The following is an 18,508-nucleotide window of genomic DNA, read 5'->3' on the forward strand; positions in this document are numbered from 1 at the left end:
TCTTGCGGCATTTGAAGATAATTGCAAGCACGGCTGTTCTCGGCTTTCAGTGTCGATTAGTCCACCGATAACATTTTTGTCTCATCAGCGAAAATGAAGCATAGATTTCTTCTTAGTTTTCATTATCAAGATCTATTTTTAGCATTCATTGTCTCATTTTTGTCATGGAAAAAAGGTTGTTGACGAAACATTTTCATCCAAGAAATTAGCACTAGTGGAAACTACATTCAGATGGAAGTAGGCCTATATGTAATTTACCTAACTTCTAGCTACTTTACAATGAAAAGGAGTTAAACTACATCTTAACTACCCTCAAAAATTTTTAGCTTGTCAGAATTAAACTAGTTTCAAAAAGTAGTTCAACAACACATACATAAAAGAAAATAATCACAATCTGAGTCTGGAATTTCGTATTGTTAGACAAGAGTACAAATGAACAGACACTAACTCTGAATGTAGGTGTGTTTGATTTAGGGACTAGAGCAGGCCATCCTCACCAAGGCACCTTAAGGAGAGGACATGGAGCAAATTTTTGGGGTGGAATCAGGAAAACCTTAAAAGGAAACACAGACAACTTGGTGGATGAGGGGACTTTACACAAATAGCAGGTGATTGTCATTAAATGACAACCGTGGCCAATGAGCTGTGGCATTGTGTCATGGCAAAAAAATGTCATGAGAATACTATGAATATGTAGCTTGTAATTAATTACATAACCCAAAGTAGTTGACTACTGGAAAAGCTACTGAGATTTGATTGCAGTTAAACTGCCACTCAACTTTTGCAAGCTGTAATTAAACTAATCATTGAACTACATGTAGGTAACTACTCCTTAAAATTGACTATTGGTACTAAACACAAAGTACAGCTGAGGCTATGACATTGCTATAGTTAATAGTTATTACACTTCATCCTGAAGGGAACATGAATGTCTGTACAAATATATCATAGCAATCCATCAAATAGTTGTCAATGTAACCAAAAAAAGGTGTGTGTTTTTAAAACATGGAACAACCTTTAAAAAAAATCCAATACTGATATACAGTACATAGATTTCTTGGGGAGTGGTATCTGAGCTGTTGGAACAGTCTGTCGTTTCTTTCATCCATCACATTCAGTTTAGGAAATTTCTGTTTTTCTGGGAACTCTGATTGACTGTTTTAAACAGAGCCAGAATGGTTTGACCAGACTCCACAGCTGTAGTAGTATTCATATTCTTTCTCTATAGGCAGTCACCACATGACAGGACACATGATTAGACACATGCTCAGAATGAGACTGAGTAGTAAAATGTGTACTATACTATATGTCGGATACAGAAGGGGTAGATTACCATGAGTAAATGACAAAAACTTTATGATTCACATAAAGTTTAGATTTGGTTTTAAAGGTCCAGTGTGTAGGATGCAGGGGGATACACTGGCAGAAATAAAATATAATACCTATGTTTTCTTTAGTGTTTGATCACCTAAAAATAAGAGTCATGTTTTCGTTACCTTAGAATAAGCTGTTTATATCTTAGCAGGGAGAGGGTCCTCCTCAACAGTGTCCGTCATGTTGCACAGTCATGTTAAGCCTAGAATGGGCAAACCAAAAACTGGCTTTTGATAGGGCAATTCAGGCTTTGGTGTCAGAAAAACAATGATGCTTTTTAAAGTAAAAGTACTACATTCAGTATTTTTACTGCTTTAAATCGTCAGATCTGTTTGTTTTGGAGAGAAAGAAACCTCTGGTATATTGACTCCTGGTAAAAAATCCCTGAACATCTGGGGCTGGTTGCACAAAATACCTTGAGTTAAGATTTTCCTACAAGTCCTAGTTAAGGTTTCCTCAACAAAAAATTGGCTGCACAAAACACCCGTACATTTTCTCCTTAAGGTTTCCTTAAATTGTTCACTTAGGTATTTATGGTTTCTCCTTGTCTTGGTCTTAAGGAATCCAGACCGTTTCATGGAAGACCTTAGCAACCAAAGCAAGGTTAAAAAAAAACAACTTAAGGTACCTCTGACTCTTTTTTAACTGCAACATGACCGAGGTTATGGTGATAAATGAAAAAAGCTAACACACCCAGAGAAGAGTGTTCTGCGACCAGGAGAACCCAATAAAACACTTTTGATTTTACACCAAGATTTGACTGAAATAATTTTTGTTGCAATTTCTACCTACAGTCGTTTTCTGGTATTCGGCGCTTTCTATAATTGCATTCCTCCAGAAGTATAATCTTTTCCTCCTCTGACCAATATGTTTTGCTTGTCTTTTTTCTTCTGCCATGTTTTCACTATCTAACTATAAGCTAACTTTGTGAGACAACAGGCATCACAAGAGAATCCAAGCAAACAAACTCTCCAAGGAAACCTCTTAAGGGATTGCAACTGTGTAAGTCCCTCAGATAAGGAGAAATTCTATGGTGTTCATTGCAACTGGTCTCTGTATCATAAGTTATCAGAGAAAAAAGTGAGCACACCTTAGTATATGGTGGGTGAGTTGGCCGTGTTTGACAAGAAAACAGCACTGGAGAAACACTGATTTGTTGATTGATTCAGTGTTTTTACTGGTTTGAATCACCTGGAAGAAACCTCTACGGATAGTTGGACCTCTGGTAAAATTCTCCTAACAATGAATGGGGAAGGAATTCTAACCAGGAGAAGTTTCAGCTGGTTGCACCCTGCAATCCTCACCACTAGATGCCACTAAATCCCCGAAATCTTACACATTGCTCCTTTAAATGAGGAAATATAAAAAGCAATACATTTTAAAGTAAATCACCATACTGCAAAATAGTAAAAAATACCATCCTAAAATATCTCAGGGCTATATGACTATTGGCTTGTGTCCCACAGTGTGTCTATCCCTCATATTGGACGAGGGTCTGGATTATGTCTCAGAGAGCTGCACCAGTAAGCCTGCATGCATAGCTGAGTGTGAAGACTACCCTAATTATAGTACTACGGAGCTAACCTATACTTACATCAACTGAGCTGACTCTCACACATACACTTAGGGGATGCCAACTGTGCCATAATTCAAGAATAGAAACTCTTGGTTTTGTTGAATTTTCTTAGGAGCTTGTAAAAAAGGATTTGAGAGGAGCGAGACACCACAACACAGACTTTGATCATAGCCTCCTAGTCACTGAACATTTTGGAGACACAGAGGGACAAACCGGGAATTAACACCTTGACAGGCACACACACAACAGACATCTTACTTAAAGGGATACGCGGGTGATTTAATGCTGCACATTCATACATTTTGGAGGCGAGAAATCAATAAAAGAAAGGTCAAAATGCAACTCAACAGCATCTTTCACTAAACTTAAATGGACACCCAAAATAAAAATAGGAACTATTTTCTTTTATTTTATTAAATATTATTATTATTTAATATTATTTTATTTTCTATTATTTGCTTAAATCACTGAACTCAGCAGGCCTATATTTGGAACAGGCATCTTTATGGGACGGGACAAGCCATTCATTCCCTTTAAACAAAACTGTTTATCAGCACAGATGGGAAACACAATCAAATTGTTAATTTGAATATTACGTGTATAAAAATCAGGCTTCGAATATCACATCAGTTATGAATTATTGATTTGATCTAGCTCTGACATCATAGAGAGAGAGTGTTATGACACTCTTTTTACAGCACCTGGCAAACCGACACAACACCATGATCCTGTTAAAACAATATTCATAACTTGATACATTTTTTTGAAAAACCCTTTTGATTCTTTTGATCTGCGGACCCTTACGGACTAAAGGAATATGAATAACTTACTGGGTAATCAAAGAATGGACGCATACTGACTTTATGACAGCTTCAGAGGTAGAGAGTCACAACTTGTTTTTTCATTATGCTGGTAAATCTGAATGAATTACGGTCTTCTGTGGTGCTCATGGCTTCTGTAAAATGAACTGAATGATTGAATTGTAGAGAATCTAACTAAGCTAACAATATGTGTAGCATCTCCATATTGACCAAAGTTTAAACAAATATTTGTATGTGCGATTTAAACAGCTAACTAACGTTAGTGCAAGTGGGAAGCCAACAACCTGGTTTTATACATCCAAAGAACTTATATAAAAATGAACTGCTTGGTGACCAGACCAGCAAACGGCATCCTCCTTGGCTGAGCTGTAACCTTGGCCAGCTTGATGTTAGAGCTAGCAGTAGATGATCTATTTTCTTTCTGCTACAGCCCACAACCATATCACCACACATTCAGTTCAAATAAACACAAGAAGTTTGTGCTCTAGAGAAAGAATCAGCACTCAGTGAATAACCTCCTAAGCCCTATGATAAGCTATTATGGCAAGGCTTAACTATACAGACCAGTTAGCAGTGATAACATGTCTTTGAGGTCATCAGGTGGGAACCTCCTTTCACCAGTGTTTCGTCTAGTTGGTCCCATGACACCTCCAGGAGGCTAGACAGTGATCTCTGGTGTCCCAGAGATACTTCCCTAATGCCAGCTCTCACTGCTCCCCACACCAACCCAACAACCTCCTTTACCTTACATTACACATGGCTTTCTCAGCCCAAACAGCACCGCCACCTTCAACAAACCCAGGCTCCATAGATGCGAGCTCCAGGTAGAGACAGTGCCGATACTACCTTTCCTAGCACATTCACCATACTCTGTTTCACACGCTACATAGCGTAACTCCAATATAAGCTAAATTTAAAGGAGATAGAGAAGATAAACTCACAGGCTTTCTCAGTCCAAACAACACTGCCACCTAAAACAAACCCAGGCTGCGTTTATGCGAGCTCCAGGTAGTGACCGTGCTGATACTACCTTTCTTAGCACATTCACTATACTATACTCTATTTCACACGCTACATAGCAAAACTCCAATATAAGCTAAAGTTAAAGGAGATAGAGAAGATAACCTCACAGGATCAGCAAACACACTCACCTTGCAGCATGGTCTCAGACAAAAGGGATTCAAATAGGCTACTCCCACACTTAAATAACCTTCCTCTTCCTGGATTTTGTCCTGACGCCGGAATTCCACTGGATGCGTGTCCGTTGCGGAACGGCTGCGCTGGTTATCCGCTGTGTGCTCCGCCGTCTGTCAACACCCATTGGCTGCGTTTGCTGTGCGGAGCGGTGCAGCTCCGCCGGACAGCGGGAGTCACGAGGACCCACGAGATCTCACAAATTCACGCATAATCGCGCGATATAACAAGATGTAGTTTCTATAAACAGAACCACAAAACCAGAGGAGTAGCAGGAAGACATCTCGGTGAACCTCCATGATTAATATCTCCTCGTCCATGGTGTCAACGGGGTGAAATGATGTCTGATAACCTCTGACCTGTTGACTTCAAGCCTGCCTCCGCCCATTATGACGTTTTCAAGGTGTAGTGCAGGGAAATATGAGCCACCGTGAACACTGTGTATTTTATCCTACTATTAAATGGAGAAACCTCTGTCCCTCCCTCCGTCCGTCCGTCCGTCCGTCCGTCATCATCCATTTTCCTCCTCACTGCTTTGACTGCTTTGAGTTCTCTGAACTTGCACATAGGCTTTCATCTTGGTCATGTGCAGACAGCCACAACGCCGTCAGCCAAAATTATGCTCCACGTATTTTGCCATAAAGCATGTTTCTAAATACAGTGTGCATTGTTTGTCTTACATTAATATTTATTACACAGTGCATTTACAGTGCTCTGATTTTGCATCTCCTCTAATATACTGTTTTTTGATTTCTTATTCCTCTATACATAACACATCCCCGGGTATGGACTAGTTTTGAAAATTAACCAGATGTTTTGTTTCTGTGCACAACTTCCTGCCCCGCACGATCTGCTCTGTGCTGAATTGCTGCGTTGTGCTCCGGCATCCGGCAAAAATAGAAGTCCTGCCTATCTGTTGCGGAGGGCTCCGGAGCGCCGCAGCTGTGACGGAGCCGGAACGCAGCACAGCCGCAGCCGGTGGAAGCACACACGTTGATTAGAATTGAAACGTATCGGCTCCGCTGCCGTTCCGGAGCGCAGACGCAACCAACACACATCTGGTGGAATTTGGGGGTGAGAGGACTGATTGGTGGATCTCTCCACCTGATCTCAAGGAGTTATGTACCCTGCTTAGTAGGTCCCCCTGCTGGCCCCCATCTGACATTGTTCCTCCTCATCCAAATCCACTGACTAGCTCTAGCTGCTTCATCTGACATTTCCTTCACTGTCTTCCTCAAACTCTGTCCCCGCACTCCGAGTTCCCCCAGGAGCGAGACAGCTGATCTTGCTATGAATCCCCTACACCCCACTTCCACTGGACAAATCCTAGTTTTCCATCCTCGCTGCTCAGCTTCTGCTCCTAAGTCTGCATACCTAAGCTTTTTTCTTTCATAGGCTTCTTCCACTGAGTCTTCCCAAGGAACTGTCAGCTCAATGAAATAAACTATCCGTTGACTCACTGACCACAACACTATGTCAGGCCTCTGATTGGTACAAACTATTTCCTGGGGAACAACAAGCTTTCCCCCTAAGTCTACTTGCATTTCCCAATCACAAGCACTTTGTAGGCGGCCACACCTTTGCCTCCTTACTAACTTATACCTTCTGTATTTCTCCTCCTCACGGACAAACTGAATTGCTAAACTCCTATTCTTAAAACCTTCTGAATTTACCTGTCTTCGTTTCCCTTCAATGCCTGAAACTAAACTTTTCAACACCTGGTTATGTCGCCATGTATATCGGCTTTGTGACAAGCTAACTTTACAGCCTGACAAAATATGCTTTAAGTTTGCGGTACCTGAACACAATGGGCATGATGGGTCCCCATTTAGCCACAGATTTAGGTTCTGGGGGGTTGGTTAAACATCATATTTAGCCCCTACCAGAAATTTGATACGATTCTCCTCCATACTCCACAGGTCCCTCCAACTAAGCTTCCTCTTTTCTACACTTTCCCAATTCAACCACTGTCCCTGTTTAGCCTGGGCCACTACCTTTGCACCCCTTAATATCTACTCCTGTCTACATATCTGTTCCACAACCAGCTTTCTTTTATCTTTGAGACCTGCTTTATTCCATACCGGTTTGCCTGAGCCAAGCCCCAGGCCTCCCCGGCCAAACTGAACATTACCTACAATCTCTGCATGCCTAAGAGCCACCTCTGCCTCCTGAACTGCTGATCTTGGGTTCCACTTCCTCCCCTTGGTTGGATTTGGAACCACACTCCTAACTACCACGTCCTTACTCCCAGATAACAAGAGCTCTGTCCTGACCTTGGTACATTTAAATGCCTCTGTTAAACTAGATACTGGCAGCTGAAGTATCCCTTTTCCATACAATGCAACACTACTTAGCCATCTAGGAGCGCCCAACCACATTCTAATATAAGAGCTAACTGACCTTTCAATTCTCTCCACAATGGATATTGGAATTTCATAAACTGACAATGGCCACATTAACCTAGGATATAGCCCAAATTGCAAACACCACAACTTCAACTTTCCTGGAAGTTCTGATTTATCTATTCTATCCAATCCTTCAGCCATATCTTTTCTAAATTTCAACACCTGTTCCTCATCATTCAAAACTCCACATTGGACCACCTACCTAAGCTCTTTACTCTTTACACAGAAGGAAGTGTGAATCTACTGCTAGCTCACCTAGCACTTCTAAGCTAACCAACAGCTCAGCTGATGAGGAAGCCATTAATGTGTACATCTTGCTCTATCACAAGCACAGGCCTCTTGTCCATGAGTAAATGCACACTTCTTGTTGCTCTGTGATACTGTGATGATTTTTTTGTGCTTTTTTTTCACACACCATGTGCTAATATAGTTCCATTATATTAGAGAGAAGGCAAACATCTCTACAGCTGATATCTCCAACACTCTGCAACTCACATCAAAACAACCTATATTGATAAATAGCACTACAAGTATAAGGAAAAATGTGTATTTTTGATTTGGGGGTGAACTGTCCTTTTATCTTGCCTGTTTAATGCCCATGCCTTTTAAGCCTAAAGTTTCCCATTTGTGATGCAACAAGTCTAAAGGTGCTTCAGACAGTGAGCGAACACTGTTGTGTTAAGCCCGAAACTGAACTACATGTGTAAAAACGTGTCAAGGACACATTGGAAGCTGATTTTCATATTCAACTTGTCATCACTTTATTGTCTTTGTCATTGTACATTTTGTAATTGGACATTCTGTAAAAGAAACAAAGAGAAAAGTAACAGAAACAAGTTCCTTTGAGTCATCATGAGCGTCATGCTTTTGGCTAAAACGATGACAGGATCATTACAGAGAGCGCCACAAACAGCGAAACGCAACAAATACAAAGCCGTTTTCTTTTATTTACATTGTAAACCCCTCGATCATACATACGCACGCATGACCCGGGCCTTTTAAAAGTCTATGTGTAAAAAATCTCCCCCAGCATGTGCACTTCAACAGCAGGAGAGTGTCTGTCTGCCTTTACGTAAGACGGCAGCCAAGTGTCAGAGCTCAGTTACTCCGTGACATAATACAGAGGGCAGAGGGTGGTGCAGTAAATAGGAGATGGTATCCGAGTGTCTGATGGAGAGGGGGAAAAAAATGAAAGAGTAATGGTCAATACATGTGTTCTCTTGTTTGAACTGAGGAAACCTCTGGGGCTTTGCTGAGCACGTCCTGTAGCAGGTGGCAGGGGTAACTTTATCTTGGCTCATCTTGCTCTCTCCAAGCAGCTCATTCATAGCTTAACAGTGTTGGGTTGGCTTGATTATAATGAAGGAGGAAGAGGGCACAGGAGGATGAGTCATTTGTTCATTCAAATGTTTTGCCATTGGGGAATCAGGGTTGATCTCGACACCTACTTCAATTCTTCACTAAAACCAGTTTGATGGTAAATATTAAGACTGTGGTAGATTACAATAAATATTCACCCTGCATGCTGTATGAGTTTAGTTTCCTTTAATCTTTGAAGATTTGCGCCTTGTTTCCACACAGTTTTGTGTCTATATTCCTGTAAAGCATAAGGAGTAGGCCTTAGTGTTCAATGAAAATAAATGCATTTCTTTATGGATAAATAAAAACCCCATTGCAGAAATGGCAGAACTGTGAGTGTTTTTTTGCCGTCCAATCTTGTGGAATATGCATTTGGAGCCGTACAGACACAAACGGGACCAAAATTGCATGGCGACAAATAAGTGAGGAGGTTAGTCCGTCAGGTGTGTAGACAGTTTTGTCAAATAGTTTGCTAAAAAACGTAGCAATGATAAATCAGCCTATTCATAACAAACAAACAAACATTTAATTTACAGTATGCAATATTATTGATAAGCGGACTGTTATTCATGAATCCTTGTGCAATCATGTTAGCTAGCTAATGCTTAATCACTATGCAGCAGTTATCCATAGCGGCAAAGTAAACTAGTTAGCCAACACTAGTTAGCTTTAGGCCTATGTATCTTAAAACATATCGGCCACTTGCTGTATTATTATTATTCCAGATATACGGACATTCCTGTGAGCCACCATTAACGTTTTGTAACTTTCTGAGCAGGAGTCTCTGACACACCAACTGCCAGAGGGTGAGGCTAATGCACCTAGCCATGCTACAACTTATGCTGATTTAAGAGCTGCAGGCAAGCACGAGAGAAGACCCAGAAAATATTTAGTTATCTGAGTACAGCTCAATTTTATACATAATATGTAGTAGGGAGTCTCTGCTCAATCTCTCTTTAAACTAAAGTTTCCTTGGCCTCCAAAAACACTGAAGACCCCTGCTATATGTTACACAGCTAGCATGCTACTTAAGCTAAAGCTAGCTTAACATGCTGTCAAACTTTTCAATTACAAAAAATGTATAAATACAGCTCTACTACACTCGTTAGTCTGTTAGCTTTTTCAATTGTATGCTAACTTCATGTGGCACAGGACAAGCCTACCAGCCTTGCAGCCAATTTTTCCCAGTGGCCACTCATGATATTGCAGTGAAAAATACCCCTGCAGTCCGAAAGGCATTTTCCCCATAGTGCAACACAGGACACCTCAAACTGCAAACAAATTCAGTTAAAAATCTTTCTATTCTGGGTTTTTGAGCCATGGAGGTTGTATATTTGTAAAACTTTCCTCATGCTAGAAAAGGGAATTTAAAAATCTGTGATACCATCACAATGTAAAGTCCATGGGCCGAGCTGAAACTTGCGGGCACTACCGCACATATTTAGTGGATGGCATACCGCGGAAGCAAACCCAGTGGCTAGAATTTTTTTGGTGTATGTGACTGAAACGAATAGGCACCACCTTGGGGTCTGGTATACTGATTCTATGCACTACATACGTTCTGACTGAAATCTGCCGCAATGGTTCAATTTTTTTCAACGCACTAGAGACAAATTCAGGACAAAAAAACTGGAAGGACGAGTTTCTCAAACACATCAGAGATCATGGAGATTCTCTTCAGAATGAATGGACTCCCAGTTGACTCGCATACCTAAACAAAACTATGTGGAAACGAGGCATTATTTGTTCAGGAGCCTGTGAGGCTTGATGTAAATGTATCTTTTCTGCTTGTCTTTAGAATATTCTCTTTGGACCAAAATCTGGCTGCTAACATCGACCACTGACTATACTGTAATTATATACCAGTGTTCTAATGGACTCGTGTTAGGGCAGCAGAGAGCAATATCTGTTCTGTGCTTGAGATATATAGTGAAGTTAGAACAATGATGATCTGCCTGTGTTATCTCCCAAGGAATACTTTGTCATTTTGGGATATACACTCAGTCTTCTAACCCTTGGCAAGAAAGACAATACGTGTATTTCACAAAATGTCAAGCTGTTCCTTTAATCTCATGATTATGATGTAATGTAATTAATATATATTGTGTAATTTAGCTACAGCGACATACACTGGTTGTCTTTGGGAAGCCCTTAGCTTGAATTGCTTGCCAAACTAAATTTGTAATAAGGTTGCACCCAAGCTCTAAATGCAATTTTAAAGTTTTCTGCTGATGAAACACAGAAAAAATATAACCACATTTTTGAAACCCCCAAAAACATCCTTTGAAAAGAAGGGAAAAAACATGAGCTGTAATTTAAGAATACATTATTACTATACAGATCTATTAAGAACACTGGATTACATTTCAATGCTCTGCAACCCATGAGACCCAAGCACTGTCAAAATGATACAGTATCTACCACTATAGGTAGAAACACACAGAGGTGATCCTGCTGGCTTTCAGAGTTTTTTTCATATTATACACAAAAATGTATCATACATTTGATTCAAACTTAAAGAAATGAGGCATCATTTCTCAACAAAAAAAAGGTCCTTTGAAAAAACCATCACAAACAGCAATTTTGCACTTCTTTCTTTCCATTACTGCATAGTTCAGCAGGCGTCCAGCACTGCTAAGGCTACACTGACGGCACGGTTAATGAGCGGAAACAGTTGTACTTTTTTTTTTGTACGTTTCTACTGGAAAAGCTTCAAACACATATTTGTGTTGTAGACTTCCAAATACACAAGGTTGGTCCTTGTCATTTTTGGGTAGACTGTAGCCTTTCCTTTTTCTCCAACTCCAGTAGCTTCACCCCACAGTCCGTTGCTTTAGGGCATCGGGTTCATAGTCCCATTCAGAGCTGTTCTGCATCATTTAGAGTGAATGGACCAATATTTTGACATTTATAAGAGACCCATTGTTTTGGAAGGAGAAGCGAATATCTTGATTACAGTTGTGGTTAACATGGTCACACCAGGACATGGAAACTGGAGTAAAAATAACAGAACATTTAATTTATCCTTTCTTGTGTTACAATGTAGAACTTCCCAGCATAATTTCCATCTATATTAGTTCAACACAACAACACCATAACCACAGTTAGACTCCCCGATCCTTCCCTGTCGTCCAAAGTCTCTGAAATAAAACCAAAGTGACATTTGAAAACAGAGACGATGTACAGACAGAATTAATGTAAAGAAATCAGATGAGACATGAAGATGATTGGAAGAAATAAGGTCAAAGACAAATCCTGTGACGACAAAAAAAACTGGATAAGTTAGACTTATAACACAAATGAATAAACAAAACAAAAATGTGCAGAAACCATCCTTTGACAAGCTTTGGCCCACTTTGTTGTGTGCAAGGTGAAACAGCAGGAGACATTAACTGTCCCATCAGAGAATAATTCCCTCGGAGTCTCTGTCCTGGAAAGAGGAGGGGGGGTAGAAGCGAGAGGGAGAGAGAGAGAGGGAGAGAGACAGCCGGTTTAGCTCTGCCACCTTGCTGTTCTTCCCCATGAGGCCAGTGGGTGGGGCTGTTGCGCCATAAAAAGCACCCCTCTCATTCCCTCTACACACAAGTCAGTGCTTGTTGGACATGAAGAATAAAAAATATATACATTAAAAAAACAGAATGCGACCAAAAAAACAACAACAAAGAAAATCAAAAAACCAAAAAACAACGAGAACAGCAGCGACAGTGACGACTCAGTCGATCTTGACTGCAGCATAGATTTTCCTGATGAACATGTAGGCTGCGTAGAAGCCAATCGTGCCTGTTAGCAGCCAGAACGACAGGACCATCAGGGCTGTATAACCGAAGTACAAGAGGGAGGGGATGAACTCCACAATGTCCAGCTGGGGAAAAATGAAAACACGAGGAAACTTTTTAAATATGCAGTCCATTTCCAATCTTATTTTATTGTTTGCTTTTGATTCTACTAAAGAGGGACTCCCACAATTTAGTATTCTCTTCCATAATGTCGGCAGAATTGCAAAAAAAAGATAAAAGAAAAACAGTAAATATCAAATCAGCACAAGTCGAGATACTCTGACTTTTAGTTCCCACATGGAGCCCTTTTCAGTCATGGAATACGATACACTGCAGACTTCATCAAACTACCAAACTAATTGTTTTGTGTCATTCAGACAGTGTGGTTTCACTTAAGCCCTGTACATACTTCGCAAGAACAGAGAAATGTGTTCTTTTTCTCGAGGTGGCAAGAACAAGAACAAAGTTCTTTCTGCCCAGGACATTTCATACTTCATGAGAAACTCAAGTGAAGAACTCCTGGGAAGTCCTCATAGGCCTCTCCCACTGCCGCATACCTCACATGCGCTGTTCTGCATTAACCACGCCCACTTCAAATTTCTGACCAATCACACAATAGTTCTTGGACACCACAGAGAAAAAAGTTCTGCCCAGATGATGTGTCGAGAACAAGCTGCAAGAACTCCCAGACCAGGGCTGCAAGAATAAAATTACATCATTCTTTTCTTGCAGCCCTGCGAGAGAGAACAAATTTCTCTGTTCTTGCGGAGTATGTAAAGGCCTTTACTTGGATACTTGGAGAGGAAAAACAATCTCACACACTTGAACCCATAGAGGTCCTCGAGTCCTCTCCATTTCACTTGGGCAGCTCATAACTCATAATTTTTCACAGATCTGCATGATTCACATGGGTCACATTTTCAGGCAGGAAAATTAGGAATTCCGGATTAATCTGGAAAAATCACATCCCTAATTCTAACATAAAAACAGGAGTGTAAGCTGATCAACGACAGAGAACAACAACAAGCAACACATTTTCTGATGCTGCCATTTCATAGGTTAGATACAGTACTGAAGGACCGTTTCCAGAGTCTGGAGCCGCTTTCCTCCTGTTCAGTTCAACATCTGCTTGGTTACCACAAGCTAGAATAACAACAACTGATATCCAACACTGAGCCGTTTACTGGTCCCAACAAACTCTCACTGACACGGAAATGGCTCGTCTCTGTTGTTATAGACAGTCTACTCACTGTGATATACACTGTAATACACTGCAAGTGGCTCTACATCGAGATAAGATTTTACCAATTTAAATAGCCCCCAAAAAAGAAAGAAAAAGCTATAAAAGTCATGGGAGGCTGAGTGACGGGAACTCTATAAGTTAAGCAATTACTGACATCCAACAATTACTGACATTCAAATTGAGCACTCCCATCTGTTCTATGTAATGTGTTAACATCTGAACTGCACTTAAACTCAGCCTTGGCCATTTTCACACAATAGTACTGCTAGCATCAAAGCTTGCGCAAGGCATTTTACAAGTTGTTTTCTTTATCTACTCTCATTTGCATATGTCACGTAGGGCAGTGTGAGTGTACGAGAATCTCGCAGGACCATGTGTTTACAGTTTTACTGTTTCTTTTTACATCCTCGCTTTTGAAATTTGTAAATTAGGTTCTATTATATTTGCAATGTTGGTTCAAATGCAGTCGTTCAGCCCTACCTATGGCTCAAGCTTTAAAAATAGTTTCACATTTCCCATAAAGCAACTTGATAGCACCATGTCTGCCTATTAAATGCCCTTATCATTTAAACTGATTGACCCAGTTTATAATGCAGGTTTTCTGTCAAAGATTTGAAGTCTTAGGCCTGATTCAAAATTACCCTGATGACATCATCAATGGTACTAATTTTGTCATTAAGTCAGGCTCTTCACACTGCTCTTAACCCCAGGCTAAGAAAGCTGTTAGCCTTGGGCGTTAACACTGGAACAACCCTGACACATTCCAAGTGGTTAACTCTGACTTTAGCCTGGGGCTTGCTGGCTCTGCTCTGCAGCAGTTTGCAGGGTTATCCCCTGAAAATGGACTTCACCTGGGGCTAAAAGTAAACAATAGAATTACAGAATGGTAATGTAAGGTACATGTTCGAACAGACATTTAACCCAGGGCTAGTAGAAGTGCAGTGTGAATCATACAGCCCCAGGCTGATTGACAGGGGCTAAATTAGCCCAGGGCTAAGAGAATGCAGCCTGAAATGCCCATTTGAGCACTATCAAGACTCATAAATGACAACATGTGTCATCATTCCAATATCTGCTACCAGTGATTACAGTACGTCAAATTAAAAACCTTAATTTCTTCACCTACAGTAAAATGAAAGAGGCTATCATTATCTGAAATGTCTGAATCAGCCTCGGGGCTTTTACCTTGTTGACAAAGTAGAAGATGGCGTAAATGAGGACGTAGAACGCTGAGCCTCCTGAAACCAGGAAAGTTCTCCACCACCACCGGTAGTCCTGAAAGTGAGGAGACAGAGACAAAACACAGCACAGGGGTGTATGATGCAGATAAGGTTCAGACAGAAGCAGTGGGTATGTTAACTCTTGGATAATATGGGCAACACACACTGTTGCATCCACAACCCATCAATTTCAAAGCAAGTTGTACTGCACTGATGTACTGCATGCTTTTATGGGATTTTTTTAAACACATAGTATTAATACAAGAACTTCCATTATTTTAATGGAGTTTGTGACACTTATTGTTTTTCTTTTAACATCTATTTAGGATACGCATATCCTCAATTTTGGAATTACTGGTCCTAGAATACACTGGGGAATGCAAGCAAGGAAAATATAAAAGACGGAATGGTCAGGACGACAGTGACAGTGTTGCAGGAGCCAGACTTTGGTGTCAGTTCTATTGAAGTAGATGGGGCGGGCACAGCAAATCACACTATAGCCAATCATATCTTTGCTGTTCAACTTTGACTGAAAAATCCTTCCACCAGATCGAAAAACACACATTACGTGATGCTTACTGACATTTTTTTTAATCTAAATATGCATGTTTGTTTTTCCTTTTTATTGGTCTCTGAAAAAGATCATGGCTGTGTCCATTAGCTGCATCTCAGCCTCTGCTGGACAGAGCCATGATCTGTTGAAAGACCAATACAAAGGAAAACTATCATGCATATTTAGAGAAAAAATTGTCAGTCAACGTCACGTAATGTGTGGTTTTTAATCTGGTGGAAAGGTTTTTCAGTCAAAGTTGAAACAACAAAGATGTGATGGGTTATAGTGTGAGTTGCTGTGCCCGCATCATTGACTCCAATAGAACTGACACCAAACTCAGGCTCCCTGAACACTGTCACTGTCTTTGTGACCGTTCCTTCTTTTATATTTTCATTCATGTTGATTTCAACAATTTGTGTATGATGTCCGTGGGTACCAGGATCCCTCCCATGCTCAGTCCAACCACCCATCCTCTGGTGAAGAGTTGCAGAGCATTCACACCAAATTATGATGGCAGTTCTTTAAATCAAACACTTGCCATCCAATTAAAAGAAAAAATCACAGTCTACAGTACTTATGTGAATTCACACCTAGCCTAAATGAACTTACCTCTGCGCAGAGCTGGAAATAAACCATTACAATGCTGATCTGAGAGCAGGAGACCACCAAGATGATGAAGACCAGAAACAGGAAGCCAAAGAGGTAATAGAACTGATTTTCCCAGATGGCCTGTAGGTGGTGACACAAACACATTAGCCCCTTTTCAACAACATTTCCAGGAACTTTTATTACCAGGAATTTATTTACCTGGGTAAAAGAATTCCTGGTAATCTGTGTGGTTGGAATTTCCACCGCACCTCAAAGTTCCCGAAAACTTGTTCAAATTAGCGTGATGACGTAGATGATTCAGTGTGTGCCCTATATTTGTCTCCTCCAGCTTGGCTGGTTACATAGCGCTGGTATTGAGAGTTGGGGCTGCTGGTCTCAGTCAGCAGCTAAGTTTAAAAGTATTTTAAGATAAGTGTCAAACTAAGTTAGTCTACATACAGACAGCTGTCATTTGAGCTTATTAGTAACAATTCACTATCAGCTGAACTAGCATGCTGTCCTTGTGTAAGACATAACATTAGTGTCGGTGGATGAGAGGGTGTGGACGGAGCATATTGAATATTGCTGTCTACATGTTTACATGTTCATGCTTGCTGAACACATGTATTGATAAAGTATTGGTTTCTTATTTGCTAAGGGTTAATGCCACTTACAGTAACGAGTGTAGCTGCCGTCAACTCGAGTCATTTTCGAGTTATCTTCACTTTGTTTCGACCGCAGCCGCTCGGCTGTTCACCGGTTACCGTGTTGCCTCGGCGTGTGTGTGTGTGGATGTGTATGTATGAGGAGGAGATCAGCGCCGGCACAGAGCACAGAGGCGAACCGATACTGTTAGCGCTTATCAATGCTACGGTCTTTGACAATTTAGCCCTGGGGCTAATTTAATACGGGGTTTTGGTACCCATCCTTAATCAAAACACAAACAAAGTGGGGTTTGTAGAAATGAAATAAAGTTTGCAGCAGCAGACACACTGACACGGAAGTGTGGAACACAGCGTTCTTCAGCACACAGCCCCACCCCTCAAGAATTCCGGGTAATCTGAAAAGTCCTACCCCCCTACCAGGTACTTTTTTCAGGGAAAGTTTGGGGTTGAGGGACAGTTTTTCACCCGGGTAATTTCAGTGGAAACGCGCCAAGGTTTTTCAAAATGGGGGTATACAGGGGTAATTAAGAAAAGTTCTTGGGCTATTGATCTTGATATTACTGTGCGTGCCAGGACTGAGTCACTGACTTTTTCAGGAAATTTCTATCTGTATTAAGTTACAGCTTATGCACAAACACAAACAATTGGACATACAAGACAATATATTTAGAGCAGAGCAGTTGTACTCACGCTGAAAATGAAGAAGAGCTCGATGAACATCGCACCAAATGGCAGGATCCCAGCCATCAGGATTCTGATGGAAAAAAAATAAAAATGCTTTGATTAAAAAAGAAAGCATGCAACTTATAACTACACAATAAAACATCAGCCATTCCAGTAACTGGCTATAGATTAAAAACAGAAAGTCTGATTGGTTAAACACTTACCCGACAAACTTGTTCATGTACCAGCGCTGCTCTGGGACCTGCCGAGGGATCTGATTGGTGCGCACTGGGTTATCATATGGCTGTTTGCGGAAGCCAAAGTAGTAGCCCAGGTAGACCAAGGGCATGGAGATGCCAAACCACATACATAGCAGGGCCAGCATTGTAGTGAAGGGAACCTGAAGTGATGAGAGAAAAGACCAGGGATAGAGGAGGAATTATCTAGAGATGACCAATCCATGTGAATGTACTGATAATACTAAATTATACATGACGCTGCACACCTACAAAACATGTCACGATACCAGAAATCTAGTTGTCAATACCAATATTGGTGAAATTCCACAATTTTACAATTAGTAACAGCACTGAAACACTGTCTGTATAAGTAAGACAGCCGGCAAGACCGGTGTGAGGTTTTGATGACACGTTATGTGTGTGACTTCACGCGGGAGATTTAAAAAGTAGCTGTTAAAGGGCCAGTGTGTAAAATAGGTTGAAAACCGTTGAAAACAGTGACATCACTGGTCAAATTCTAGATTGCAGGGCTCACTCGCTCACCCCTCCCACCAGGTAAATGACGGTGGCCTCGTAGGGACAAAAAGCCTTGCGCAGACACGAGTTTTTCAGGAGTAGGTCTATCTAGCGACGAGGTGAATGTTTATTTAGAAATCTAAACCATGTTACAATATTGTAATGAATCCCTCACGAGCAGGAGACCAGAGTAGCGTTCGGGAAAAAGGCCAGCTTATTTGAGCACTCCAAAAACTCTGGTAACACTCCAGGGGGTAAAAGTCTCCGTCCCAAACTCTGACTCTTCTGGCGTAACACACACACTCCATACACACAT

General features: G+C 40.9%; 1 protein-coding gene across 1 annotated transcript in view; it reads right to left on the reverse strand.

Annotated features, from left to right (window-relative positions):
• Window positions 1-8,103: 8,103 nt before the first annotated feature.
• Window positions 8,104-18,508, reverse strand: part of tm9sf4 (transmembrane 9 superfamily protein member 4) — a 26,252-nt gene continuing 15,847 nt past the window's right edge. Inside the window, exons 14-18 of the mRNA XM_050064630.1 lie at window positions 17,662-17,837; window positions 17,465-17,528; window positions 16,131-16,250; window positions 14,934-15,023; window positions 8,104-12,591 (exon numbers count right to left, since the gene is read on the reverse strand). Coding sequence (XP_049920587.1) covers window positions 12,442-12,591; window positions 14,934-15,023; window positions 16,131-16,250; window positions 17,465-17,528; window positions 17,662-17,837 — 600 coding nt within the window. The 3' untranslated portion in view covers window positions 8,104-12,441. The remainder of the gene's footprint in view (window positions 12,592-14,933; window positions 15,024-16,130; window positions 16,251-17,464; window positions 17,529-17,661; window positions 17,838-18,508) is intronic.

This window comes from Epinephelus moara, chromosome 16, assembly GCF_006386435.1.
Source record: "Epinephelus moara isolate mb chromosome 16, YSFRI_EMoa_1.0, whole genome shotgun sequence".
Classification (NCBI taxonomy): domain Eukaryota; kingdom Metazoa; phylum Chordata; class Actinopteri; order Perciformes; family Serranidae; genus Epinephelus; species Epinephelus moara.